A 26,350-nucleotide genomic window follows, 5' to 3' on the forward strand; every position below is an offset into this window, starting at 1 on the left:
CATAGAAGATATATCCCAAAAAGTATAAAATAATTCAAGTAAATTTCCCAGAACTAAATCAACAGCAGGAGTTTCCAAACTGAGAGTAGCCAAGAAATGTATGGCACACTAAGGCACATCACCATGGAATTTCAGAGAACTGGAAACAATGAAAGTGAAAGATACAGAAGTGTAAAGATAAAGAAAGAAGAGTAGATCACAAAAAGGGTTCAGTAATCCAAACAGCATTTGACTTTGCAAAACCAATACCAGAAAACGAAGACAATAAAGCAATAATGTCAAAATTTCGAGAAAAATTTTTCAACACAGAAGATACCCAACCAAAATGTCAGTAAGTATAAGCGAAGACATTCTAAGGTATGCCAGTTTTTTAGAAGTTACCTTCTCTACCTTTCTCAAGAAGCTAATCATGGGAATTACCCACATAAGAGCACAGCTTGGACACAGGATATAGTGTCTTTCTTATGTTTAAGTCTTTCAGCTATTTTGAGTTTATTTTTGTGAATGGTGTGAGGGAGTATTCCTCACTGATTTACATGCAGCTGCCCACCTTTCCCAACACCACTTGCTGAAGGGACTGCCTTTTCTCCATTGTCTAGGACAGGAAATAGAAGATCCAACACAGAAGGACAAGGAGAAGGATGGAGTGAAGTGAAATCTTAGGACAACAGAGGACAACAGACCTAGAGAACAAGTTCCTACTGGACCAAGAGGATGAAGACTCCAGGAAGAACTGCTTCAAGACAAAAATGAAATTGGCAGATCACCCAAAGCATCTGAACACATAAATAAAATACTTACATAATCCCTAGAAGAGTATAAAGATGAATCACAGATAGATATAAAGGAAATGAGACAATTATTAACTCTAGGGCAAATAAAACATGGGGTCAAACAGAGTATGTATTCAGAGCACATCACGTGACTTGGCTGTAATATTTGTAAAATCATAAATGATGCAATCACTGATAATTCTTCCCACTGAAAAATTCTAACTGTATTGGGAGAACAGTGAGAGAAGAAACATCTATGGGTGTGTGACTGTTCTACATGTGTGGGAGAGGAAGAGGGTATAAGTTAAATTAAATCCTCATTAGATCTGTCATCACAGCTGCTTCTGTCCTTAGGCCCCACACCCACAGCTGCAGTACCTCTCATAGGTGTTCTCTGCCCTCCTTCAGGCTGGCTTTGAGGAGTTAGTGCTAAACGCTATTTGCTGTGATTATCAAAATGCTGAATGCCCTGGGTTACTTCCACTCATGGGGGAAGAGGGTGCGAGGAGTATAGACCTTTGTATCATATACTAAAGAGACGCCACAGAATACATGGGAGACTGAACTGCTCTCGTGGTCTCCAGAAAGAGCCTACTCTTGCCCCTAGCACGAGTCAGTTATGAGTACACCCAAAACATTCATAATTACATATTCACAAGCAGAAGAGTCCCTTTACAGTACAAACCTGTTTCTGGCTCTCCTGAAGTTGGGAGTTTTCACTCAAAGCATCTTTTATAGCTATCTTAAGTCGTTCTTCATTCATTTGAAATATTTTGAAGGTTGTTTTGGCCTAAGTAAAATACAACAGAATGAGATTATCAGAATTAGTTTAATACAACAGCTCTTTTTTACACACACTCCCTAAAACATGGAATTAAAGTCAAAACTATGCCAAATATTATATTAACAGGAGAGGCAGCATGCTGTTAGCAGAAAAAAGGCTGGCCTAGAATCAAGGTCTAGTCCTGGCTCTGCCACTAACTTGACCTTAGACAAATGATTTAACCTCTCATAATCTTCTATGCACTATGCAGCAAATTTTGTTAACTTTTTACTGTCTGTCTCTCATACCAGAATGTAAACTCCATGAGGGCTTTTCTATTTTGTCTACAATGTTAAGTACCAATCACCTTCAACAATGACCAGTACACAGCAATAATTCAATAAATACCTGTCCAATGAAAAAATGAACTTTCCTGAGCTATACTGTATTTTTTTAAAAATCTAAATTCTAATATTATACTTATTCGATCATTATAAAAGTGATAGTCAAATGTAAATGATTTTCAAAACCAATAAACCTATTAAACCAATTCAACTTACTTCAGCAACTTGTGATTTGAGGGACTTTGACTCCTCTTCTAGGGACTGTATCCTTTTTGAAATATCCACCATCTAAAAAGACAGTATCAGTCAATTAACAAGTATTTACCAGACTCCTCCAGGTTCCAAGATACCAATATATTAGGTATAACTAACACTGCACAAAAAGGACTCAAATTAAGAAAAATTCTCAGCCATCTGCTTAAAAGAATTTCATATGAAAGTTATATAACAATAGTATTTCAACTCATCTTTAATATTTCATAATGTTTACATTATATAGGCTCAAAAGAAGTCCACTAGCATCATATCTTACTAATCTCACACACATCAAGGTCTTCCTTAAGATGGATTTTAAAACAGAATGACAAAGTTAAAATGTTTTTAACACACTTTATGAGTAATTAAAAAAAAATCCACTACGTATGTGATTGTGCAAGTTAAGTTATTTATGTGAGCTACTTTCATAGTGCAAATAGCAAATTTTTATAAGAACATGCAAGAAATGTAACATGGTAATAACCTCCAACAAACAAAAAGAGCTAGAGAATCTGGAAAATTTTACTCTCCTCTTTAAAGCCGTCAGTATTCTTTGGATTTTTTTTTTTTTACACTGCATTTAATAGTTTAACTAATATCATATCATTTTTTAACTCAATAAATTTCTTTTTCCTATAGTTTCCTCAAACATAAAAGTCTTACCAATTCATCTTGCTCCGAATGTTTAGATTTCCCTTCTTCTAACTGTTTTTCTAGAAAATGAATTTCATCCTCAAGTTCAGATTTGGACTTGAGCAGCTTTTCACAGACTGCCTAAAAGAGGAAGCCAACTTTTTAAGACAGACATAGGAATTTTTGATAAATCAGAATTTAAGATAAATCAGATGAATATAATCAAATAAATATATATTAAATAAGTCCCAGTTTGTATATCTGTTCATTTTTATAACATCGAAATAATAGCAATTCTAGCAGTTGTCAGCAAACTTTTTCCATAAAAAGGCAGAGAGTAAACATTTAAGGCTTGTAGGCCAAGCAGTCTCTGTCCCAACTATTCAAGGGGTATGTGTATGTAGTGAGAAAGCAAAGACAGCACGTAAATGAATGAGCATGGCTGTGTTTCAATAAAATTTTATTTACAGTGACAGGTGGCGAGCCCAGAGTCTAGTTTGCCAACCTCTGCTCTAAAGCATTACCAAAAAATAAATAAATAAATCTAATTTAATGTCATTAAAGACATAATAAAAAATAAACTCAAAAAACAATCAAGATTGCTTCATAATATTCTACACTAAATTAAGACTTTTTCATTTTAAATGATTGTGATCTTTTTAATTTAAAATGATTAGTTATTGGATTATTCCAATTGGATTTCAAATACTGTAATAAACATACCTCCGGTATTTGTGATCCTTCAACAAACTTGTCAAAAAAAAATAAATAAACAAACCGAAAAAAATCAAAGAATTTAATGCAGGCCAAAACAAAAGCAGAACAAGTACATACTGTATTATAGTAGTTAAAAAACTTATTTATATATATTTACTCAAATTTGACTATCTGATTATATGAATTCTGAATTGAATCAAATTACTTTGTTGTTTTGATTTTATCTACAGATTCAAATATCAATTTTTAATTGTATCACAATATAGTTTATGTTTAATTTATGTTTACCAATCTTAAAAATAAACATTAAATGTTTCAAAAAATTACTAAAATTAGAGAAAAACTTGCAAAATGTTCATTTTAAAGTAAAAATTCAGCTAATTTTACTGCCAGATTATGTAAATTCAATGCCTGAAAATAAATCGGTGTGTTTTATTTCATCCACAATGCCACAAAACTTGAGAAAATGTTTATGCTCTCCAGTTTTTGCTCTTTTGTTAGTATACCAAATTCCTTGTAAAATTGTATTTTAATCAATCCAATAAATTACTACTGGAACAGTAGTTAAAACAAAGGGTCAACAGATAAAACAATTTCAACAAGCTCTTGAGGATATTAACAGGTAACAAATGAAGAAAGAGAAGACTGAGAAATTAGTATCATTTGGAATTCAATTTATAACTATCTCTGGACTCTACTAGGAAATTCTGAATCATGATACATAAGCTTCTGGTGATTGCAGACATCAGTGATTGAGAACTGTCAAGCTGAACTGACTAATAAACACATACACCAAAGGCACAAAGTCCTTCATTTTCTATTTTAAAATGAATATGCTTTTTACAACGCTTCAATCTCTAAACAGTAGTAAGGCACACCTATTACTTACCCTAATCTGTTGTAGTTTAGCTCGATCACAAATTACCACAGTCCCTCCTTACTACTTGCCTAATCATACCTGGCTCAGGAGAGCCAACTATGCATTATCTCTTCCAAATTCCACATTCAGTGGCATCGTTGGTACCTTGGAATTGGTGGGAGTAGTTACACAACAGAACTCAGCAAAACTAAGGGCCCCTGCTTCTTAGAGAACCAAGTGTTAAACATTTAGCAGCAAACCACTGTGTGTAACATAAATCTATGGTCTAATTCTAGTCAACTCCTAAAATACTGGGATGAAGTAAAAGAAAGTACTGCCTCAATTTACATAACTTCTTGTCACCAACTATTCCTAAATTTACAAAAATGAATTCCATTTTTCCATCCTGGAGCAAACTGAGTCAAAAAAGGAATAGTTACCTCAATATATTTCCCAGGGATGAAGAATAAAGAGCTTCAATTTAATAGCCCTAGATTCCAGAGAACTGAATATGCTTCATTCGAAACAAGTTATCAACAAGAGCTCAAATTTTTAGGATATCTTTTGCTAACTACTAATAGTCTATTTTCTATATTTAACTTTTTCTTTACATTTTAACATCCAGAAATGCTCTTTCACATTTCCTTTGAAACAGTTTTGAGAAGATACATTACTTTTAAAGTTTGTTATTTAGTAAGATTCCTTCTCCAACTTTTATAATTACACTATTTGTTTTTACCTCCAAACATTGTGCTTCTGTTGACTCCTCAAAGCTGGAATCCTTTAAAGATGACTCTAAACCTTCATACTGAAAAAAAGCGACACTACATGTAAAAGTTCTATAAATTTTACTCCAACCTACACATGCCCTACAATCCACTGATTCTATGAAAAGCAACAGTAAATCCTAACTGAAGAAAGAGAACATCATCCACAGCTTCAAATTTACCTCTACAATTTTTGTTATGATATTACTGACACTCAACATAAAATAACCCAGCACTCAAGAAAATAAGATTTGATTGAGAAGCAAGGGGAAAAATGAGCAAGAGAAAGACTCTTGGAAGATGTAGGTAACAGATTTCTCCTTTGGACAGTAAAATAAGTAAGCTGAATATATAAGAAGAACTAAAAGACAATATTGAACCAAAGAAAAAGAACTATAAAAAGAGCCACAATGAAACTTTAGAACTGAAAAAAGTAATAATGAAATTAAGATCTCAATCAACAGATGACTGGATAAAGAAGTTGCAGTACACACACACACACACACACACACACAATGCATAAAAAAGAATAAAATAATGCCATCCACAGCAACATGGATGGACCTTAGAGATCATCATTTTAAGTGAAATAAGCCAGAAAGAGAAAAAAAAAATACCATATGGTATCACTTATATGGGGAATCTTTTAAAAATGACACAAATGAACTTATTTACAGAAGAGAAACAAACTCACAGACACAGAAAACAAACTTACGGTTACGGGAGGGGAGGTTAGAGGGATAAACTGGGAGTCGGGGATTTGCAGATACTAACTACTAAAATAGATAAACAATAACAGATAAACAATAAAATAGATAAACAACAAAGTCCTACGGTATAGCACCGGGAACTATATTCAGTATCTTTTAAGAGCCTATAATAAAAAAGAATATCAAAAGGAACATATAAATATATATATATATATGTATATCAGAAATTAATACAATATCATAAACCAACTATACTTCAATTAAAAAAATAAGAAAAAAAGATTTCAATAGATGATTTAAAAGATTCAGATGAAGAGAATTAGTAAAATGGAAGCTACATCAGAAGAAAATATCCAGGATGAAGTGTGAACAAAAAGACGGACAATCCAGAAAAGAACATAGATACATTATGGGATATAGTAAAAAGCTAAAATATAAGTACTTAGAATCCCAGGAAGAGAAGGGGGAAAAAAGGCAAAAACAATTTGAAAAAGTAATGATCGAAAGTGTTCCAAAACTAATGAAAGACATTAAGTCACAGATTCCAGAACATCATGAACCTCAAGAATGAGAAACAGAAAACACTATATCCAGACAACTAGTAACACTGCTGAAAATAAAAGACAAAGAGAAAATCATAAAAGTAACCAGATAGTTTCTCATAAAGTTAAACAATATCTGCCCTATGACTCACCAACTCTAATACAGATATTTACTAAAGAGAAATGAAAACATATATATACACACACACACAAAAGAAAAAAAAGCCTGATAGAATGATCATAGTAACTATTCATAAAGGTCAAAAGCTGGAAAATAAGCATATTAAGAGATAAATGGATTTTTTAAATTGCGTTAGGTTGCTACAACACAAATTTATTTATAAGTAAAAAGAAAAACTACTAATATATGCAACAACATAGTGAATCTCAAAAACATCATGCTAAATGAAAACAGACAAGCACAGAAGTATGATTTCATTTATACAAACTCTGTAATAGACAAAAACTAACGTATAGTGATAAAAACAAAGTGGGTACTGGTAAGGGACTGACTGAAAATGAGCACAGGGAAATTTAAGGGTGATAGAAATATTTTATATATTGATGAAGTGGCAGATTCATGGGTGAACAGACTTGTCAGAACTAATGGAACTGCTTATTTAAGACTCTCCATTTTACTATAAAATCATACCTCAATTTTAAAAATTGAAAGAGAAAAAAGATCCTGAAAAAGACATACTATCATCAAATTTCAACAAAACTTATTGCTGACTTAGCCCACAAACATGGCAAGAAAAAAAAAAGTAAAATGAGATGTCCAAAGCACTTAAAGAAAATAACTGCCAATTTAGACTACTATAAGAGTATTCTACAAAATGAAGAAATAAAGACATTACCAGACTAGCAAAAGCTAAGAGAATTTATCAACAGTTTTCTTATTCCAGAAAAGAAAAGACCAGAAGGTCTTTCTATTTATTATTCTTTAGGAGGAAGAAAAATAATCCCAGATGTAAGCTGGAAGGGAAGTAAAAGAATGAAGAGCAACAGAAAGAATAAATGTGTGGATAAATCCAAATGATTGTTAACTGTTTCAAAGGAAAACAAAATGATTTGGGGGGTTACATAAATATAAAATCAAAATATAGTGCAACGGCCCTTAGATCAAAGGCTGCAAGGATGCAAGTGGAATTAAAGCATTCTAATATCTCTGCATTGTCCAGTAAGTAGTAAACACATAAATTTGTATTAGACTTTAATAAGTTAAGGATACACGTTGCAAATCTCTAAGGTAACCATTAAAAGAATAGAAAATAATCCATAACTAATAAACCCATTGACACAGAAGATATTAATAAAAAACTATTTCAATCTAAAAGAAAACAAAAGAGAAGAGGAGAAGGCACATGGAACAGCAGGTCAAACAGAAAATAAATAGTTAAAATGATAGATTTGAACCTTAATAAATTAGAAATTACATTAAATGCAAATGAATTCAATAGTCTAAATAAAAAGTTTTTTTAGACTGATTAAAAAAAGCAAAACCCAACTATATACTATTTCCCAAAAAGACAACTTAAATATACATATATAAAAAGGTTGAAAGTAAAATAGTGGGAAAAGATCTATCAGGCAAATATTCACTAAGTGAAAACTAAAGTAGTTAACACTATATACCACAAAAAGTCAAGAATTACTAGAAATAATTCATGATATTAATTTCATTAATGCGTTTCATGATAAAAGGGTTCATTTCTAACTAGGAAGATAAAATAATTTTAAATCTGTATGCACCTAACATAGCCTAAATATACATAAAATTAACAAAACTAAAAAAAGAGAAAAAGAAATCCAAAATCTTAATGGGAAATGTTAACATATTTCTCACAATAACCAATAAACAATATGAATTTTAAAAAGTGATTTAATTTTTATATTTATATAACAAAAAGTTTTAGTAAAAAAAAATGGAATGGTATTGGTACAAGGATAATACATATATACTGTATATGAAACATGTACCAATATCAATACTATGTAAAGCCAGAAAATAAGTATCAACAAACAACAAAGGACCGAAATTATACAGAATATATTCTCTAAATTAAGTATAATTAAGTAAAATTAAGCTAAAGCTTAATAACAAACAAATTATTGGGAAATCCTCATGTTAGAAATTAATAAATATGCTAACAAATAACCAATACTTCAAAGAAGATATCACAATAAAATTGTAAAAATATTTTACACTGAATATCAGGAAACCATGACATAGCAAAAGTGGTGAGATACTTTAATGAAAGCCAAACTTCCCAAGTAAATTATAACTTCAATACAGAAATTACAAAAGAAGGCTAAACACTCAATGATTTAAGTACCCATCCCAAGAAGTGAGCAAAGAGCAAATAAACGAAAGAGAAGTGAAAAAAAGAAGTAATAAAGTAACGAAATTGAAAGCAAATAAAGTAAAAAGAATCAACTGGGCCAAAAGATTATTCTTTGGAAACACTAAAAAACTGATAAACCACTGTCAAGGCTTTTAAGAAGATAAAGAGAGAAAGAAGGACAAATAATTATCAGAAATAAAAGAGCAGATCTTTCTAAAAGTCCCAAAAATGTTTAGAAAAACAAGAGAATAAACACCCGACCAGCAATGAGCAAACCAAAAATAAAATTTAAAAAAAGCAACTCCATTTGCAATACCATCAAAAAGAATAAAATACTTAGAAATAAATTTAACAAAAAAAAGTCCAAACTTTATACTCTGAAAACCTCAAAACTGAAACAAAGAAGACCTAAATAAATGGAAAAGCATCTCATATCTATGGGTCAGAAAACTTAATACTGTTAAGATGGCAATACTCGCCAAATTGACCTACAGATCCAACATAAGCCCTATCAAATCCCAGCTAATTTATTTGCAGAAATTGCAAGCTGATCATAAAATCACAGAAAATGCAAAAAGCTCAGAACTGTCTTGAAAAGCTATAGAACACATATTTTCCAATTTCAAACCTTACTACCAAGCTACACTAATCAAGACAGTGTGGTGCTGGCATTAAGGATAGACATATAGAGGAATGAAATACAGCTGAGAATCCAGAAATGAACCCTCACAATTACGGTAAGTTGATTTTTGACAAGGATGTCACGACAATTCAATGGGGAAAGATAAATTCTTTCAACAAATGGTACTGGGACAACTAGATATCCACATGCCAAAAATGAAGCTGGACCCTTACTACCTTGCACAATATACAAAAATTAATTCAAAATAGACCAAAGACCTAAACATAAGAGCTAATCCTATAAAACTGTTAGAAGGAAACATAGGCATAAATCTTTGTGACCTTGTTTTAAGCAACAGTTTCTTAGAAATGACACCAAAAGCATAACCAACAAAAGAAAAACTAGATAAACTGAATCATCAAAATTTAAAACTTTTATGCTTCAAAGACACCACCAAAAAAGTGAGGAGACAACCCACAGAATGAGAAAAAATGTTTGCAAATTATATACCTGATAAGGGACTCATATCTATGATATATAAAGCTAGAACTCAGTAACAAAGACAAATAACACAATTTAAAAATAGGCAAAGGAACTGAGTGGATATTTCTACAAAAAAGATATACAAATGGCCAATAAGCACATGAAAAGAGGTTCAACAACACTGACCATCAGGGAAATGCAAATTAAAACTTCACTGCGACAACACTTCACACCCACAAGGATAGCTATAATCAAAAAGACATAATACCAAGTGTTGGGAAGGATATGAAAACGGAACACTCACAAACTGCTGGTGGAAATATAAACTAGCACAATCATTGTGAAAACAGTCTGGCAGTTCTTCCAAAAAGTTAAATATAGATCCAGTAATTCTACTCTTAGGCAAATACCCAGAGCATTTAAAACATATATCCACACAAAAACCTGTACAAGAAAATCCAGAGCAGCACCATTTATAATAAAAAGTACAATAATCCAAATGTCCATCAACTGAAAAATGGATATATCAACTGTGGTAGGGAGTATTATTTGGCAAACAAAAGATATTAAGTACTGATACATGCTACAACATGGATGACTCCTGAAAACATTATGCAAAGTTTAAAAAGCTAGTCATGAAGAACCACAGGCTGCATGATTCCACTTACATGAAATGGAATCCAGAGTAGGCAAGCTTATAGAAACAGAAAGTAGGTGAGTCATCTATGGCTTGGGAGTGGGAGAGACTGCATAAAGAGTAACAGCTAAGGGGTGCAGTATTTCTTTTGGGGGTAAAAAATATGTTCAAAAATTATTGTAGTGATGGATGTACAGCTGTGTACATCCTTGACCCTGGACTAAAGAGCTTCTAAAACTGTGAAAAAAATTAATTTCCGTGTTAAGTTACCCAGTCTGTGGTACTGTGTTATGGCAGTCCCAGCAAACTAATATAAAGACTAAATGAAAAAAGTAAAACAAAAGAGTTTCTAAAAGATAACACAGAAGAATAACTTCATATTCTTGAGTAGACCAAAAAAAAAATTTTACATAGGAAGCAAATAGCAGTCAACATAAAGAAAAGATGGATAAATAAGACTATGTTAAAAGTAAGAACTTCTGCTTACCAAGTCACCATTTGAAATAAAAAGGCAAAACAGAGTGGAAGAAGATATTTGCAATGCAGGTATCTAACAAAGACTTGTATCCAAAATACAGAAAAAAATCCTACATACCAAAAAGGAAAAAGATAGATAACCATACCTTTAAAAATTGGAAGGGGAAAAAAAAAACAAAAAACACCTTGACCAGGCAATGTCACAGAAAGGATATCCAAATGGTCAATAAACATATGAAAAGGTGCTTAACCTCATTAGTCAGGGAAACAAAAACTGAAACCACTATGCACCTACCACAAGGGTTAATATTACTAAGATTGGTAATATGAGAGCAACTGAACTCTCATTCTTTGCAAACAAAGCATTAATAAACTTACACAGAAGTAGCTGCATTGAAAGGTATAAAGCCCTCTGACTCTAACATGAATGTCAACATTTTCAAAAATGTCTTACCTCTTTTTGAAAAAGGCTACATTTTTCAAGTAGTTTACATTTTTCTTCGATTAGTGTAGAAAGTTCTACAGCCAGCTTTTTCTCTCTTCCTAAAAAAAGTTAATGTTATCAAGTTTTTTAATTTATTCAATTATAAATAACAATGATGAGATCTCTAAAACAGAAAAGAAAACTTACCCACATAAAGCCGACTTCTAATCTGAAAAATTTTTAACAAAAATTACATTAAAACAAATACACATTCAAGCAAATATAATTTATTTACCTTCTACAGCCAACTTAAAAACAACAGGTTTCTTATTGCCTTAGTATAAACATAAGTTAGTCAACAAGTGCTCTATTTCCAATGAGAAAAAATGCTACATGTTAAAGTCTCCCTACTGAGGATTCACTCTGTGTTAGCACATTAACGGCTCTGAAATAAAGTCTACCTTAAACATACCTGTTTCATTTCATTTAGCCCACTGCTCCTCAAACGTATTTGACCCTAAAACAAACTACTTAAGGAAGCCCCTATTATCATCTCCCCTAGTATTAATAACCAAAATAACAGTTTAAAAAATGTTACTAGGGGGCCATGGATCTGATAACCATAAGGAAAAGCTTAAAAAATATTTTTTTATCTTCTTTAACCTCTCTCTCAAACAATGAAGGAAAAATTTCATTTTTAAGGGGGCCAGGCTTAGGGCTAAGGTAATATAAGTTAAAAAAACAAACAAACAAACAATGGGGACATAAATCATCTACAGAAGATGTATAGGAATTAAATTAAAAGAAACAAGATTTAAAAGTCAAGGTACAGAAAATAAGTATAGATGAGGAACAGTTAGGGAACTGAAACATCAGATTCAGAAACAATCTCAAAAGGTAACTAAACCATTAAAAAAAAGGAGGAAAAAGTTGAGATAACGAAAGTCAGGAGAAGAGCCAATATCTAAAAAGATAATAATCCCACAGAGGAAAAAAATGTAAAATGCAGAAGAAATGTCCCAGAATTAAAAAAGACAAAAGATCTCATATTTAAATATTCAAGAAAATTCTAAAGAAGAAATAAAATCTAACCTAAACATATTATATTGAAGTAAGAATATCAAGTTAAAAGCTTCCACAGAGAATCGATCAATTACAAATGAGTAAGAATCCCATTGACACTAGACTTTTCAATAAGTAACATTTGATGTTAAAAGACAAGGAAGTAAGGGTTTTCAAGTATTAAAAAGACAGAACTCTCTTACAAATATACAACACGAAACATGTGTAAGAATCTACACAACAGCATTATTTGTAATAGAGAAATCTGGAAACAAATGCCCATAAAAAGTATAAATTACCTGTAGTATATTCTTACAATGTCATATTCTAGTACAATCAAAACAGGCCCAAAATATGGAGGAATGTTAGTAATCAACACAGGATGGAGTAAAAAACAGTTTCAAGACATGATATATGTCATGAAACTAAGCAAATTACCATACTTTTGAAGGATATATGTAGATAAGACCCCAGAAAAAAAAAATTTAAGGCATAGGAATAATCAACATAGGCTCCAGAACAGAATTACCTCTAGTACTAGGAGGCAGGGGGATGAAATGAGAAAGGATCACCTATATGTAAGTGGCAGTCAATGTTTTTGATTCTAGCTTGGGTGGTACATTCACAGGTGTTTAATATACTGCTAAAAATAAACAGACCCCAAATAATAAACAATTAAGAAATAAAGGTAAGGTTTTAGTATTAGTGTGGAATACTCCTACAAATAAATTGTTTTTAATTTTTACACTTTAAAAAATTCCTCTAAATCCATATTCAGTTTCTAAGAGCCACATATTAACATGAGGAGCCCAGATTACAACTGAACTTCTTTCATTAAAACAAAAGGTATGTTTCTCATATTATTTGTTCAATATGAGGACACAATGAACATTCTCTTATGTATTATATAACTTAATATAGCATTGGTTACTTACCGATCGAAAACTTCTCCACAAAAACAAGAGAACAGCAAAAAATCCAACAATAGTTGCACATATCACCAATTCCCATGGAAAACCATAGAAATTAGAACCCGGCCTCATATTCTCAGGCAATGCTGCCACAACCTTCAAGACAAAGAAAATCAACTTCTTAAAAAATGCACTTTTGATAAAAACTATTGATTACAAACTGCTATACACAAGTTTTGTGCCCCCTCAATCCCAACATTCCTATGTGAAAAACTAATCTCCAATCTGATAGTGTTTGAAAGTAGGGCCTTAAGTCATGAGAGTGGAGCCTTCATAAAGGGGAATGATTAGTCCCCTTAAAAAAGAGGCTCCAGAAAGCTCCCCTGACACTTCTACCACAGGAGGTTATAGTGAGAAGTCTATGAACCAGAAGTGTGCCCTCATCAAACACCAGATCTACAGCACCTTTATCTTGGTGTCCCCAGCCTCCAGAACTGTGAGAAAAATGCGTGTTGTTTAAGTCGCTCTATGGTACTTTTGTTACAGCAGTGCCAATGGACTAAGACACAAACATAACTACAAGTTTACAAGTAAACACTATTAACACTCTCTTCATGAAATTGACTACCAGGCTACCACCAAGCAGAAGGTATCAGAGTGTATTTTTCTGGCAATTTTCAACCACTATTTACAAGTGATAAAGGACAGCAGTATGATGAAATACAACGATTTTCATACGGGTATTCAACAGATGCCTCCGAGCTTCTGAAACGGAGAGTAAGAGGAGAGAAGGCCAGAGAAAGAAGCTGAATCAGGTGCTCTGACCCTGATTCAACCAGTTTCGGCTTTTTCTGTATATTGAGTTCCAAACACAATTTCCCTATGTGGCAAAAAGGATCTGCTGCTTCACTTTGTAAAAAGTTTGGAAACTACTGATGGTGCCTTGGATTTAGAATCTGAATCCCTCCACCCTACCACTGTGGCTCCCTTCTATTAGAAATGGGAATAATGCTGCATGAAATGCACAGCAGGTACTCAATAAAGGGAACTATTTCTATTACTCCTCCTCCAAAGACCATAATCCTGTAACCATGTCCTTTCTACACCCCTCTCTCTAGCAAGTCTTCAGCACAAAACAGCTTAAGGCATTTGCAGTTCTGTATTTCATCTTTCTCTGGGTCACCTCATTTTTCATCCTCATCCTATGTGGTTATTTTTATTTTGTTACCAGGCCCACATAGTTCTCAATCACATACAAAGGTAAAATACAGGAGGAAAAAAAAATACCCTTTTACGAACAATCTCAAGTCAGGTTTGATGCTTTCCAGGGTTCAATCCAAAACCTCTATGGCAAATCTTCCCTTTTTAGGCCTTTTCTACCTAGAAAAACACCCTTTATCAACTATTCTCCTCTCCAAAATATTTTTTATATCTCTGATCTATATATATTCTCTTCTAAAATGTTATTTATAGTTCATTCAACTGTATTAAAAAAAAAAAAAACCTAAATACATCTTCTAAAAAAAAAAATACCCCTTTACCCTTATCTCTACCTCTGCCACTCCTTACATTACCTTGGTTACCAGCTCATAGGATTGTGACATCACTAGAAACAATCAATGATTAAAAAAAAAAAACTTCTGTTTCTGAGAAAGAGGTATTCAACCCACAAAACTGAAGAGAAAAGGAGTTTTCTTTACAGTTTATATAGTCTCCAACCATCTTACTTTCAGCTAACTATGTCAAAACATAAAATGCACATCACTTCAAAAATCTAACAATTGACATGATCTCTTTACAATACTATAACACTTTAAGGGACAATTCTAAGAGCATCTCTCAGATTAAACAAGCAATTATCTTTAGTATGGTGATATTTCTTATATTCAGTAGCATTTTATTACTCCTTCTGAAAGGAAATGGCAAATCCTAGGTTAAAGCCTTCAGCCAGTGGAATCTAGTGAGATCTAGCGGACTGAGAAATAGCAAAGAATCTGAGTCACAAGAATTGATCTTAAATCCATTGCTCTAGTCTTAGTAATTCTGTTTTTCTCATAGAGACTTTTCACCCTTAAATTTTAACTACAATATAGAACCCTATCTCTTCAAAAGTATAGGGAAAAGACTGAAAAATTGTGCTGAACACTGGGAATTTGACACATTGTAAAATGATTATAAATCAATAAAAAACGTTAAAAAAAAAGTATAGGGAAAAAACCCAAACTTAACAAACATCAATAAATATAATGAAATACATAATTACACATGATTCTATAAATTGGTCCTAAATTTTAGAAGTAATGGGTAACCCTCCATAAAATACGGTAGTGATTAATCACAGAATACTTAAAATCTATTCTACTCCCTAACATGAGTATTAAAGGAATTCTAAACCAAGCATCTTAAAGGAATCAATTAATCAAGTTGACAAAATATTGTAAGGTTAAATTAAAATTGTTTTTCATCTAATTGCAAGTAAACATGATCTATATTAATAAAGACAATATAATTGAATGTCAACATACAGGCCCTCAGATTGTAATGCAGTTTCATGAAGCTACACTCTCCAAGACATAAAAATTGAAAAATGAATTCTCCTTTACATAATAAATTAGATTTTTTTCCTGTAATTAGTAATAAACCACCAAAAAGTTTAAAAGAGGTACTGATTCACTCATTATTCATAATTAAGTTTGATAAAAACTATTTTGAGTATGCTTCTTAATTTCTTTAATTTTTTTATTTTACAAAAATGTAAACTGGTGACCATTAAAAATAATAATTCTGCCTTTAAAAGAATATCAAAAGAGCTTTAGAGTCAAATGGTCTAAAAAGAGTTAAGGTAGAATGAGTTCACCCAAACAAGATGAAATGGGGTATGTAAAATTAATAATTACCTCATTAGAAACTGCTAATATTCATTCAGTCATTCATCCATCTACCCATCTACTAATTCCACATTTATTAACAAGTTATATTCCAGGTACTTTTTAAAAAACATACTATCTTTTCAACTTTGTCCATTTCCATGGCTTTAATTACCACTATGATAATAATGCACAAATCTATGACTCCAACTGTGAGTTTTGTAATACCAGATTATTGGACAAATCTACATGGATATCCTGGAGGGAATAACAAAATGCAATACCCTTTCATGATGAAAACACTCAGCAGGCTAGGATTGAAGGCAACTATGAAAAACTCATAGCTAACATCAAACTTAATGGTGAAACGCTGAAACCTTCCACCTGAAGATCAGTAACCAGACAAGGATGTCCACTCTCTCCACACTGATTCAGTATGGTTCTGGAGGTTCAAGCCAGACCATTAAGAAAGAAAAATAAATAAATAAAATTAAAAGGCACCCAGACTGGAAAGGAAAAAGTAAAACTATTTACCTTTGAGGAAGACATAATCTTATATATAAAAAATCCTAAATAATCCATGTAGACATACCAAAGAAAAAAAACTGTAGAGTTAACAAACAAATTCAGCAAAGCCACAGGATACAAAATGAAAACAGAAAAATTAGTCATATTTCTATACAATAGCAATAAACAATCTTAAAATGAAATTAAGAAAATATTTCCATTTACAATAGCAAAAAGAGAATAAAATACTTAGGAATAAATTTACTCTGAAAACTACAAAATACTTGTGAGAAATTAAGTAAGATCTAAATAAAGGAAAATATATCCCATGTTCATAGATCAGAAGACTTAATATTGTCAAGATGGCAGTTCTCCTCAAATTGATCTACAGAGTCAATGCAATCCCTGTCAAAATTCCAATGCCTCTTTCATAACAATGGACAAGCTGATCCTAAAAATCACATAGAAATGCAAGGAATAGTATTTCTTTATATACAGATATATAGCCATACATACATACAAGCACATGGCTATCTATCTATCTATCCACACACATACTAGCCAAAACAATACTGAAAATGAAGATCAATGTTGGAGTATTTATACTTCCCTATTTAAAAACTTACTACAGAGCTACAGTAATAAAGACAGTTTGGTAATGATTTAAAAGATAGACATATAGACTAATGGAGTAGAAATGAGAATCCAGAAATAAACTATTAAAATTATAAACATTATGACACAAATAAGACATATAGACTAATGGAGTAGAAATGAGAATCCAGAAATAAACTATTAAAATTATAAACATTATGACACAAATAGATGGAACGATATACCTTGCCCATGGGTTGGAAGAATTCATGTTGTTAAAATGACAATACTACCCAAAGCAAACTACAGATTCAATGCAATCCCTATCAAAATATTAATGGCATTTTTCACAGAACTAGAACAAATAATTTTAAATTTTATATGGAAACACGAAAGACCCCAAATAACCAAATCAAACTTGACAAAGAACAGAGCCGGAGGAATCATGCTCCCTGACTTCAGACTATACTACAAAGTTAAAATAATCAATGCAGTATGGTACTGGCACAAAAACGGACACATAGATGAATGGAACAGAACAGAGAGCCCAGAAATAAACCTATACGCTTACAGTCAATTACTCTACAACAAATAAGGCAAGAATATACAATGGGGAAAAGACAAGTCTCATCAATATGCGGTGCTGGGAAAACTGGACAGTGATATGTAAAAGAATGAAATTAGAATGTTTTCTCACCCCATATACAAAAGTAAACTCAAAATGCATTAAAGATCTAAATGCAAAGCCAGAAACCATAAAAATTCCTAGAAGAAACCACAGGCAGAAAACTTTTTTTGACAAAACTCACAGCAAAATTTTTTTGGATCTGTCACCTAAGGCAAAGGATATAAAAAGTGAAAATAAATAAATGGAACCTAATTAAACTTAAAAGCTTTTGCACAGCAAAGGAAACCATTGACAAAATGAAAAGACAACTACTGAATGGGAGAAAATATTTGGAAATAATCTGACTAATAAAAGCTTAATATCCAAAATATATACACAGCTCACTGTGTATAATAAGAGCTTAATATCCAAAATATATATACAGCTCACAATTCATTATCAAAAAAAAAAAAACCCAATTAAAAAATGAAAGACCTGAACAGACATTTTTCCAAAGAAGACATACAGATGGCCAAGAGGGACATGAAAAGATGCTCAACATTCCTAATCATCAGAGAAATGCAAACCAAAACCACAATGAGGTATCACCTCAGAGAATGGCCATTATCAAAATGACCACAAATAACAAATGTTGCCAAGGATGTGGAGAAAAAGGAATCCTTGCACATTGCTGGTGGGAATGTAAATTGGTTCAGTCATCATGGAGAACAGTACGGAGGCTCCTCAAAAAACTAAAACTAGAGCTACCATACAATCCAGCAATTCCACTCCTGGGCATATATCCAATGAAAATAAAAACACTAATTTTAAAAAGATATACCCACCCCAATATTCATAACAGCATCATTTACAATTGCCAAGATATGTAAGCAACCTAAGTGTCCACTAGTAGATGAATGGATAAAGATGTGGTACATATATACAATGGAATACTATTCATTCATAAAAAAGAATAAAAGTTTGCCATTTGCAACAACATGGATGAACCTGGAAACTATTATGCATAGTAAAATGAATGAGACAGAGAAGATAAATACTGTATGCTATCACTTATTTGTGGAACCTAAAACATAAAGCAAACAAATACATGTAACAAAATGGAAACAGACTTATGGATATAGAGAACAAATTAGTGGTACCAAGTGGGGAGAGGGAACAGGGAGGGGAATGATAGTGGGAGGGAGTTAAGAAGTACAAACTACAATGCATAAATAAGCTACAAGGATATATTGTACAGCACAGGGAATATAGCCAATATTTTATAGTAACTTTAAATGGAGTATAATCTGTAGAAATTCTGAATCATTATGTTGTACACTTGAAACTAATATAATATTGTAAATAAACTATATCTCAATTTAAAAAAATTATAGTCAATTGGTTTTCAACAGCAGTACCAATACAAAATCAATGAGGAAAGAGAGGTCTTTTCAACAAATGGTATTGGGACAAATGGATATCTACTTGCAAATTAATGAATCCGGACCCATACTTTATATTATATAAAAATTAATTCAAAATGGATCACAGACCTTAAGTAAGAGTCAAAACTTTTAAAAGCAAACACAGATGTAAATTTCTGTGACCTTATTTTAAGCAATGGTTTCCTACATATGACATCAAAAGCATAAGCAACCAAAGGGAACAAGATAAATTGGATTGCATCAAATTTAAAACCTTGGTGCTTCAAAGATCACCATCAAAAAAGTGAAAAGACAACCTACAGAACAGAAGAAACTATTTGCAAATCATATACCTAATCAGGGGCTAGTATCCTGAATGTATAAAGAACCCTTTATCTTCAACAATAAAGACAAACAGTCCAATTTTTTAAACGGGCAATAGGCATTTCTCCAAAGATACACAAACGGCCAATAAGCACATGTAAAGTTGCTCACCATCAGTAGTCATGAGGGGACTGTAAATCAAAACCACAATGAGACACCACTTTACACTCATCTTAGGGTAGCAATTGAAAAAAAAGTGTTGGAGAGGATGTGGGAAATTAGACCCTCATAAACTGCTGGTGGGGATGTAAAATAGTGCACCATCTGTGGAAAACAACTTGGCAGTTCCTCAAAATGTTAAACACACAGTAAACATGATCCAGTAATTCCACCCCTAGATATAAATCCAATATATATTCATTAAAAATACTGGTACATGAATGTCCACAGCAGCGTTATTCATAATAGTCAAAAAGTGCAAATAACCCAAAAATCCATTAAATTATGAATGAATACTCAAAATGTGGTATATCTAGACAACGAAAATATTTTTCAGCCATAAAAATTAATGAAGTCCTCTCATATGCTACAACATGGGTGAATCTCAAAAGCGTGTTAAGTAAAAGAAGCCATACACAAAAGGCCACATATTGAGCAATTCCATTTACATGAAATGTCAAAAAGACAAACTCATAGAGACAGAGTAGACTGGTGGTGGCAAAGGGATGGAGTGAGGGGAGAAATGGGACTGACTACTAATAAGCACAGGGTTTCTTTTTAGGGTGATAAAAGTATTTGCAAGTTGTGGTGATGGTTTACACAACACAGTGAACATACCAAAAAAAATCACTAAATTTGATAGTACAAAAGAATACATTTTATGTTATGTGATTATATCTCAAAAAATAATGTAACTAAAAAAAAAAAAAAAATCAAAAAGCAGAGCAGTGTTGTGCCATCCTAGGTCCCAGGCCAGTATTGTGAGCATAGCATATTTAGCACACACACACACACACACAAAAAAAAAAAAAAATCCAGGTGAAGATACTGTTCATGGATTAGAAAAAAAGTTCTACAAAATCTGGCTACCCTTCTCCATGTCTCTCTCCATTGATGGTCCTATAAAAACTAAGTTTTGATTATTGTTGTTTTTAATGAAAGGGAAATGTGTGCAATCTGAAATTACCTCATCCCACAATATCCTTCTCTTCTTATAAATCCTAACTCTTCAAATGAGTAAGTTGCCATAACCAGAAACCTAGGAGTCATTCTAGATTTCTTTTTTCTCTCTTATCTTTTGCATCCCATCAATAAATTCCTACCCATTTTAGCTCTTAGCTCCTAAATATTTCCCATTCAGTACCCTCTTCTCTAGCTCTACTTGACAACATTGTCATCTCTCCCATATACCCTGTTTCTACTTTTGTTGTCCTTACATCTAACCTACATACTACTATCAGGAAGATATAGTTAAACCAAAAGCCTTACTCTCTGAGCCCACTTTACACTCTAATAATACAGCTCCTACTTTACTGTACACAGCATATTGTTTCATGCCTACTCTGCTTAAACTATTCGCTCAGCCTGAAAAGGCTTTCATAAACACTTAAGAAAATGTAATCTCTCTTACCCCTCTATTCCCCCAGCATTTTGTATGGATGCATCAGTTTTTACTTTGTACTGTTTTTGTCTTCTCTCCCTTAACAGACAGTATGACACCAGTGGCCCAGACCATATCTTAGTCCGTTTAGAATCTCCATGGACCTGTCATCCGTATTTATATGTATACATATGTAAAATCAGTAGGCACACTACGGTTGAATAAACGCCATGGCAACAGAACTTTTTAATTTACGTAAAAAGAAACCAATCATCATAACTGCCCCAATATCTAAAGGGGCTTTTGAAATTTTTAATCTAAATAGTTTTTTAAAACACGGTGACATAAATATGCCTAAGCATGTCTATAAAGACAGGTGTAAACAGAAAAATCCCTGCAACCTGATTACAAAGTGAACCTAAAAAAAAAAAAAAGAAGAGGAAAATTGTGAACACTGGGAGTTTAATATCACCAGATTTTACATTAACACAACCTTTTACATTAAGAAGACACAGGAAAAAAAGCGAAAAACAATCTCACTTATGGTAAAGCATCTCAAAAGAGCATTCTTTATTAAAAGAAAATACAGAATCAGAAGTCTGACTCCTTGACTAGGTTTAGTTGTCCATTCAAGCAAGGAGAAGTTTCAGCACGAAAAGGAAATCATTTCAGAGGATCAGTCCTCAAGTCTCTCACAGCCAGAGAAACCACGTGTCATTGACCTCTGTTCAAAATAAATAACATGAAGGAAAAACTAATTCATTTTAGGAACCGGGAAACACACCTTTGTCAAGCCCCGCTAAGCAAATCCACTCTTCACCTTCCTCATCTCCATGTCCCCTTCCACCGCACACACAAATAAACGCCCAAGCATCCTACGAACCTAGCTACTGCCTGGAGCCCGGCGGCAAGTGAGAACCTACTTCAGGACCTCCGACCCCTGCCGCTCAGACCCCAAACCCAAACTCTGCTGCTTCCTTCCCTAGGCTCCCGCGACCTCTGGGCCAAGTAACCCTGATCGCGCCCTGACTCACCCGGCGAAGCTTTTCCAGGACCAGCCCCAAGTACGGCTGAGGGGCAGTCCTGGGCCCCTCCATGGCGATAAGGCTGCCTTGGCCGTGGCGGCCGTAACCAGGGCCTGGCCCAGCCACAACAAGCGGCAAAGAACGCGCAGCCTTCGGTCCGGAACCCAAACCCGCACCCGGCAACCGGAGCAGACCACTGCGGAGCCGGCTGCGGGGGGATGCTGAAGGTGAGCGGCGCCGACAGGCCTCAAGTGTCCACGCTGCCCACCAGGGGAGCTTCAGCCCCCATGTTATGCTTTCCGTCCCGAGACTCGAAGGTCCACGCCCTCCAGCACAAGCCTGCGACCTGCACTCTCCTCGCCGGCCTACCCCTCAGTTTGGTTTCGGCCAAACCGCGGCAGGGGGCGGGGTCGCGGGGCCGCGTAAATTTCCCCTCCTTCTTCGCGCGAGGTTGGTAGACGTGTCCTGGTCGTTATCTCTTAAAGGGGCCGACGCTCTACCTGGCGAAGCTACCCACCCTTGGAAACCGAGGGGCTCGAGGCTGAGTGTGGGACTCGACCTCGGGCTCTGCGCTGCGGAGTGGGCCGCACCGCCCCAAAGACCAGAGCTATGGCCCATGAATCCACACCTCAGGTGGCGGCGGCGAGGCTTCTCCTGGAGGCCCCTCGGCCGAGGCCCCTCGGCGAAGCCCCGCGGAGTGAGCGCGACGCGCCCCCTCTGCCCTGGGACCGGCGCCTGGCCCAGCCCCAACCCCCAGCTCTTTGCTCTTGCGGCCCTCTGCAGAAGCCCGGACGGCGTCGTACCCCGGGGGAACCGGCCGGCCCAGGGAAACCGGCGACCGCCTCCATTCCAGTCAGAGAATGGCCAGTAGGGCCCCGCGCCTCTGCGTCCTGCCAACCGTGTCCGGACTTTGGACTTTGGACAGGAAGGCGTCTTGGCTTAGCTGCGGTCTGGGCAAAGTTTAACCTCTCCCACGCAAGAGAATACCGATGGGGCCTCCTCTGCCCAGCGGAGGGCTCGAGGGATATACTCACTTTTACCTGAGTTACCTGGGCACTTGCTCAGCAAAACTGTCTTAAACGCGATGAGCTCCTAGTTAACCCAGACGCTGAAACGAAGCTGGGCGCGTGCTTTTCTCTGAGAAGTGTAGCTAAAAGTAGCACCTTGCCCTCTAAATTTAGGACCCTATATTTAGATCTGTTGAATAAAGTACCCAGGGCTGGATCTGTTTTGGGAATGGGTTTTAACTGACACAGGTGTAAAGTATAACCCATCTCTAAGTCTTCCCTGCCCCCATAATAATCGTTCTCACCAAATCAGCCTTCTAACTGAAGTCCTCAGTGAAGCAACTCAAAAAGGAACAGATACTCTTTCCTAAACAAATCACCCAAAAGAACTCAACAGTTGAACAAAATCTTAGATCCTTGGGAAACTTCCCTAATATTAAGCTCTAGCAGCCACAGAACTATTGTGCCAGAAAAAAAATCCAAAAATGGCCCAAGTTCACAACAAATGATTTTCAGCACCAAAATGCAACCTAGTTTCTCGAAACTCAACGGGCTCTCTCTCTCTTTTGCCACATCAGCCTAAAAAGTTTCCGGAACCATCAGTATCAAAGAGCAGAAATTGCTTAACAATTATCCATTTTTAAGATCTCACACAACCTTCAAATGTGTTGGACAGTGTGTATTGAAATTAAACTATGTAAATAGCTTACTAAAGTCAAAACAGAAGCAAAACCAAAACTTTAGAATTTCAAAGAATCTTAGAGCAATATGTGCCTCAATTAGATCCTTGTAACACTGAATGAAAATTCTTTAATAAGTCTGAACGTTTTCATGGGAACTCTAGAATCGTTATCAGCTTTCAGGACTTACAACCTAAAACACTTTTTGGAAAAATCCCTTTGCCCTCCCTAAGGCAGTCTGTGCCTTTTTCTGATTTTTCAATAATTACCATTCCAAATTTTTTTAAAAATAGACAGGGACAAAAGAATAAGTGAAATTTTAAAGAAAAATCCAAAAATTTCCCCCATGGCAAAAACAGTAAAGCAGACAACACCAGATTTAAACCTAATTTCTTTGCTGCACACTTAATAGTCATATAGAAGCTTACCTCTTCCTCTAGATCTTTCAATTCCATTTTTTTTAAAAAGTTCATGTTAAAATATCATAATATGTAAATAAAGTTCTACTAAGGACATCATATCCTTGCGAAAGATTTCACATTCTAATACATCCTGCACTCACTCTTCTGTTTCCACACTGACAGTGATCCTGTTCTGACACTTGTTTGGTAAAGGGGTGCTTTAGGTGGAGTTGTGACTACCAACCCATAATCCAATTTCATGGACATAAGTCCTGGTGAAATTTTTACTTAAATATTACGCATAGTTCTACCCTCTCAAAATCGACAATTGAAAAGAGAAATCCTGAATTTGGTAACTGATAAAATAACATTGAATGTTTTATGCTACAGTATATTCATATAGAGTACATGATTTTTACCATGAAAAAGATAGTCAAGGTTTGTTCTGAAGTAGACATGAGATTTTGTTGTCTTATATAGGCCTGCTTTAAAGGAAATGGAGAACAAATGCCCTTGGTGTTGCGACAGCTATCAGAAAGCAAACAACCATGAATAACTGAAAAATTGTGCTGAACACTGGAATTTGACACAACATTGTAAAATGATTATAAATCAATAAAAAATGTTAAAAAAAAAAAAGAAAGAAAGAAAGAAAGAAAGAAAGCAAACAAGAGCATTAGAAACATGCTAACCAGTAAACCTTGGCCACAACCTAGAAGCTGATTTCCCCCATGAAGGGCCCTGTTGCTAAACTGTAAATACCGGTTACTCCGTTTAATTAAACAGGCACTGTCACAGGCTATAAGATCTAGTCTTTGAAAGGAGGTTAAACATGCTGAGCCTCATCTTCATTTTCTGTACTAATGATGTAAGAGTGTTCTCAGAACATATAACATCAGGAGCTACCTGTTGAACAACAGCTGGATAATTTCCATTGTTTATTCCACAGATAAATGAAGCATTCTAGTTAAGAATATATAAATGTTATATATAAATATATATATAATGTGTATGTGCAGTCAAACTGTAATAATTCTACCTAACAAAACTGAAAAGGGAAAAATATGTATATAAATGTTATAACTTAAAGAGCCTCCTCAATTACAAAAGATAGTAGATAAAAAGTGGTATTGATTCCCATTACTTAAACCCTTCAGTGAGAGTATGTTAGAAAATACATACAGATACAGGAAGTATCTAACTGAAATTACCAGCGAATAGAAACCATTACTTGAAACATTTAGGTAAGAAGAAAAGGAAACCCTTTCACCTAAATTTAGCTGGAAAAATTGCTTAAATTGTCTATTTACTACAGCTATTCAAAACTATATTATGGGTGCTTAATAAACACACTAAGACTGTTAGAATTCCTGATCTGCAGAAACTCTTCAGAGCATTTAGTCTTAGCATTATGAACTTAAGCCTATAGAGGCCAAACAGTATAAATAAGTGTAGAGAAATGAAAAATGCATGTCTATTCAATGCAGGGACTATCCGGCTTGAATTTCTTGTTGTCATAGAAAAATGGGAGACTACGTATTACAACCTTCCACTTTTTCAAGAGAACCCAGAAATCCATATTTTTTATATGAACTCACCTTTTAAATGTTAGCAACTGGCTGGTTCATAATTTTTTAAACAATGCCCAAGCCAGTTTTGACCAGTAGCCTGTCATCTAGTCTCAGCTACTGATGTTAGAGTTTTAAACCTGAGGCTCCCTCAGAGATTAAGTGACTTTTCAAGGTCACAAGATAATTGACATAAATTTAAATTTAATATTTTCATGTCTAAAGGATTTCAGCCGAAATGGTTCAATTAAACTCTATTTGGCTATTTTTATTGAGTCCACAAAAGTAAGCATACTTAGCATAGCCTTTATTAAATAAGCACTTTATATGAGAGGTGACTATGGTGTACTAAGTAGTAATTCATTTTTTAATTTAGTAACTTCACTGGTATAATTTCTAGGGGAGGGGAATGAGAGAGGAGG

General features: G+C 34.3%; 1 protein-coding gene across 15 annotated transcripts in view; it reads right to left on the minus strand.

Moving 5' to 3' along the window:
* MIA2 (MIA SH3 domain ER export factor 2) overlaps positions 1-26,350 on the minus strand; it is an 81,208-nt gene that overhangs the window by 37,710 nt on the left and 17,148 nt on the right. For 4 of the 15 annotated variants that reach the window (XR_006718918.2, XM_010967028.3, XM_045504288.2 and 1 more), the window contains 8 exons: positions 13,349-13,480; positions 11,559-11,580; positions 11,382-11,470; positions 5,084-5,152; positions 3,492-3,518; positions 2,799-2,909; positions 2,097-2,168; positions 1,459-1,563 (listed from right to left, as the gene is read on the minus strand). Coding sequence is in view for 14 of the 15 variants with exons in the window: in XM_010967028.3 (XP_010965330.2) it covers positions 1,459-1,563; positions 2,097-2,168; positions 2,799-2,909; positions 3,492-3,518; positions 5,084-5,152; positions 11,382-11,470; positions 11,559-11,580; positions 13,349-13,480 (627 nt within the window). In the remaining variant the exon portion in view is untranslated. Of the gene's footprint in view, positions 1-1,458; positions 1,564-2,096; positions 2,169-2,798; positions 2,910-3,491; positions 3,519-5,083; positions 5,153-11,381; positions 11,471-11,558; positions 11,581-13,348; positions 13,481-22,281; positions 22,659-22,900; positions 23,038-23,075; positions 23,219-23,312; positions 23,342-24,387; positions 24,540-26,350 lie in introns of those variants that run through there. The other 11 variants (XM_010967026.3, XM_074365595.1, XM_074365594.1 and 8 more) reach the window with 11 other exon arrangements.

This window comes from Camelus bactrianus, chromosome 6 (genome assembly GCF_048773025.1).
Source record: "Camelus bactrianus isolate YW-2024 breed Bactrian camel chromosome 6, ASM4877302v1, whole genome shotgun sequence".
Lineage (NCBI taxonomy): Eukaryota > Metazoa > Chordata > Mammalia > Artiodactyla > Camelidae > Camelus > Camelus bactrianus.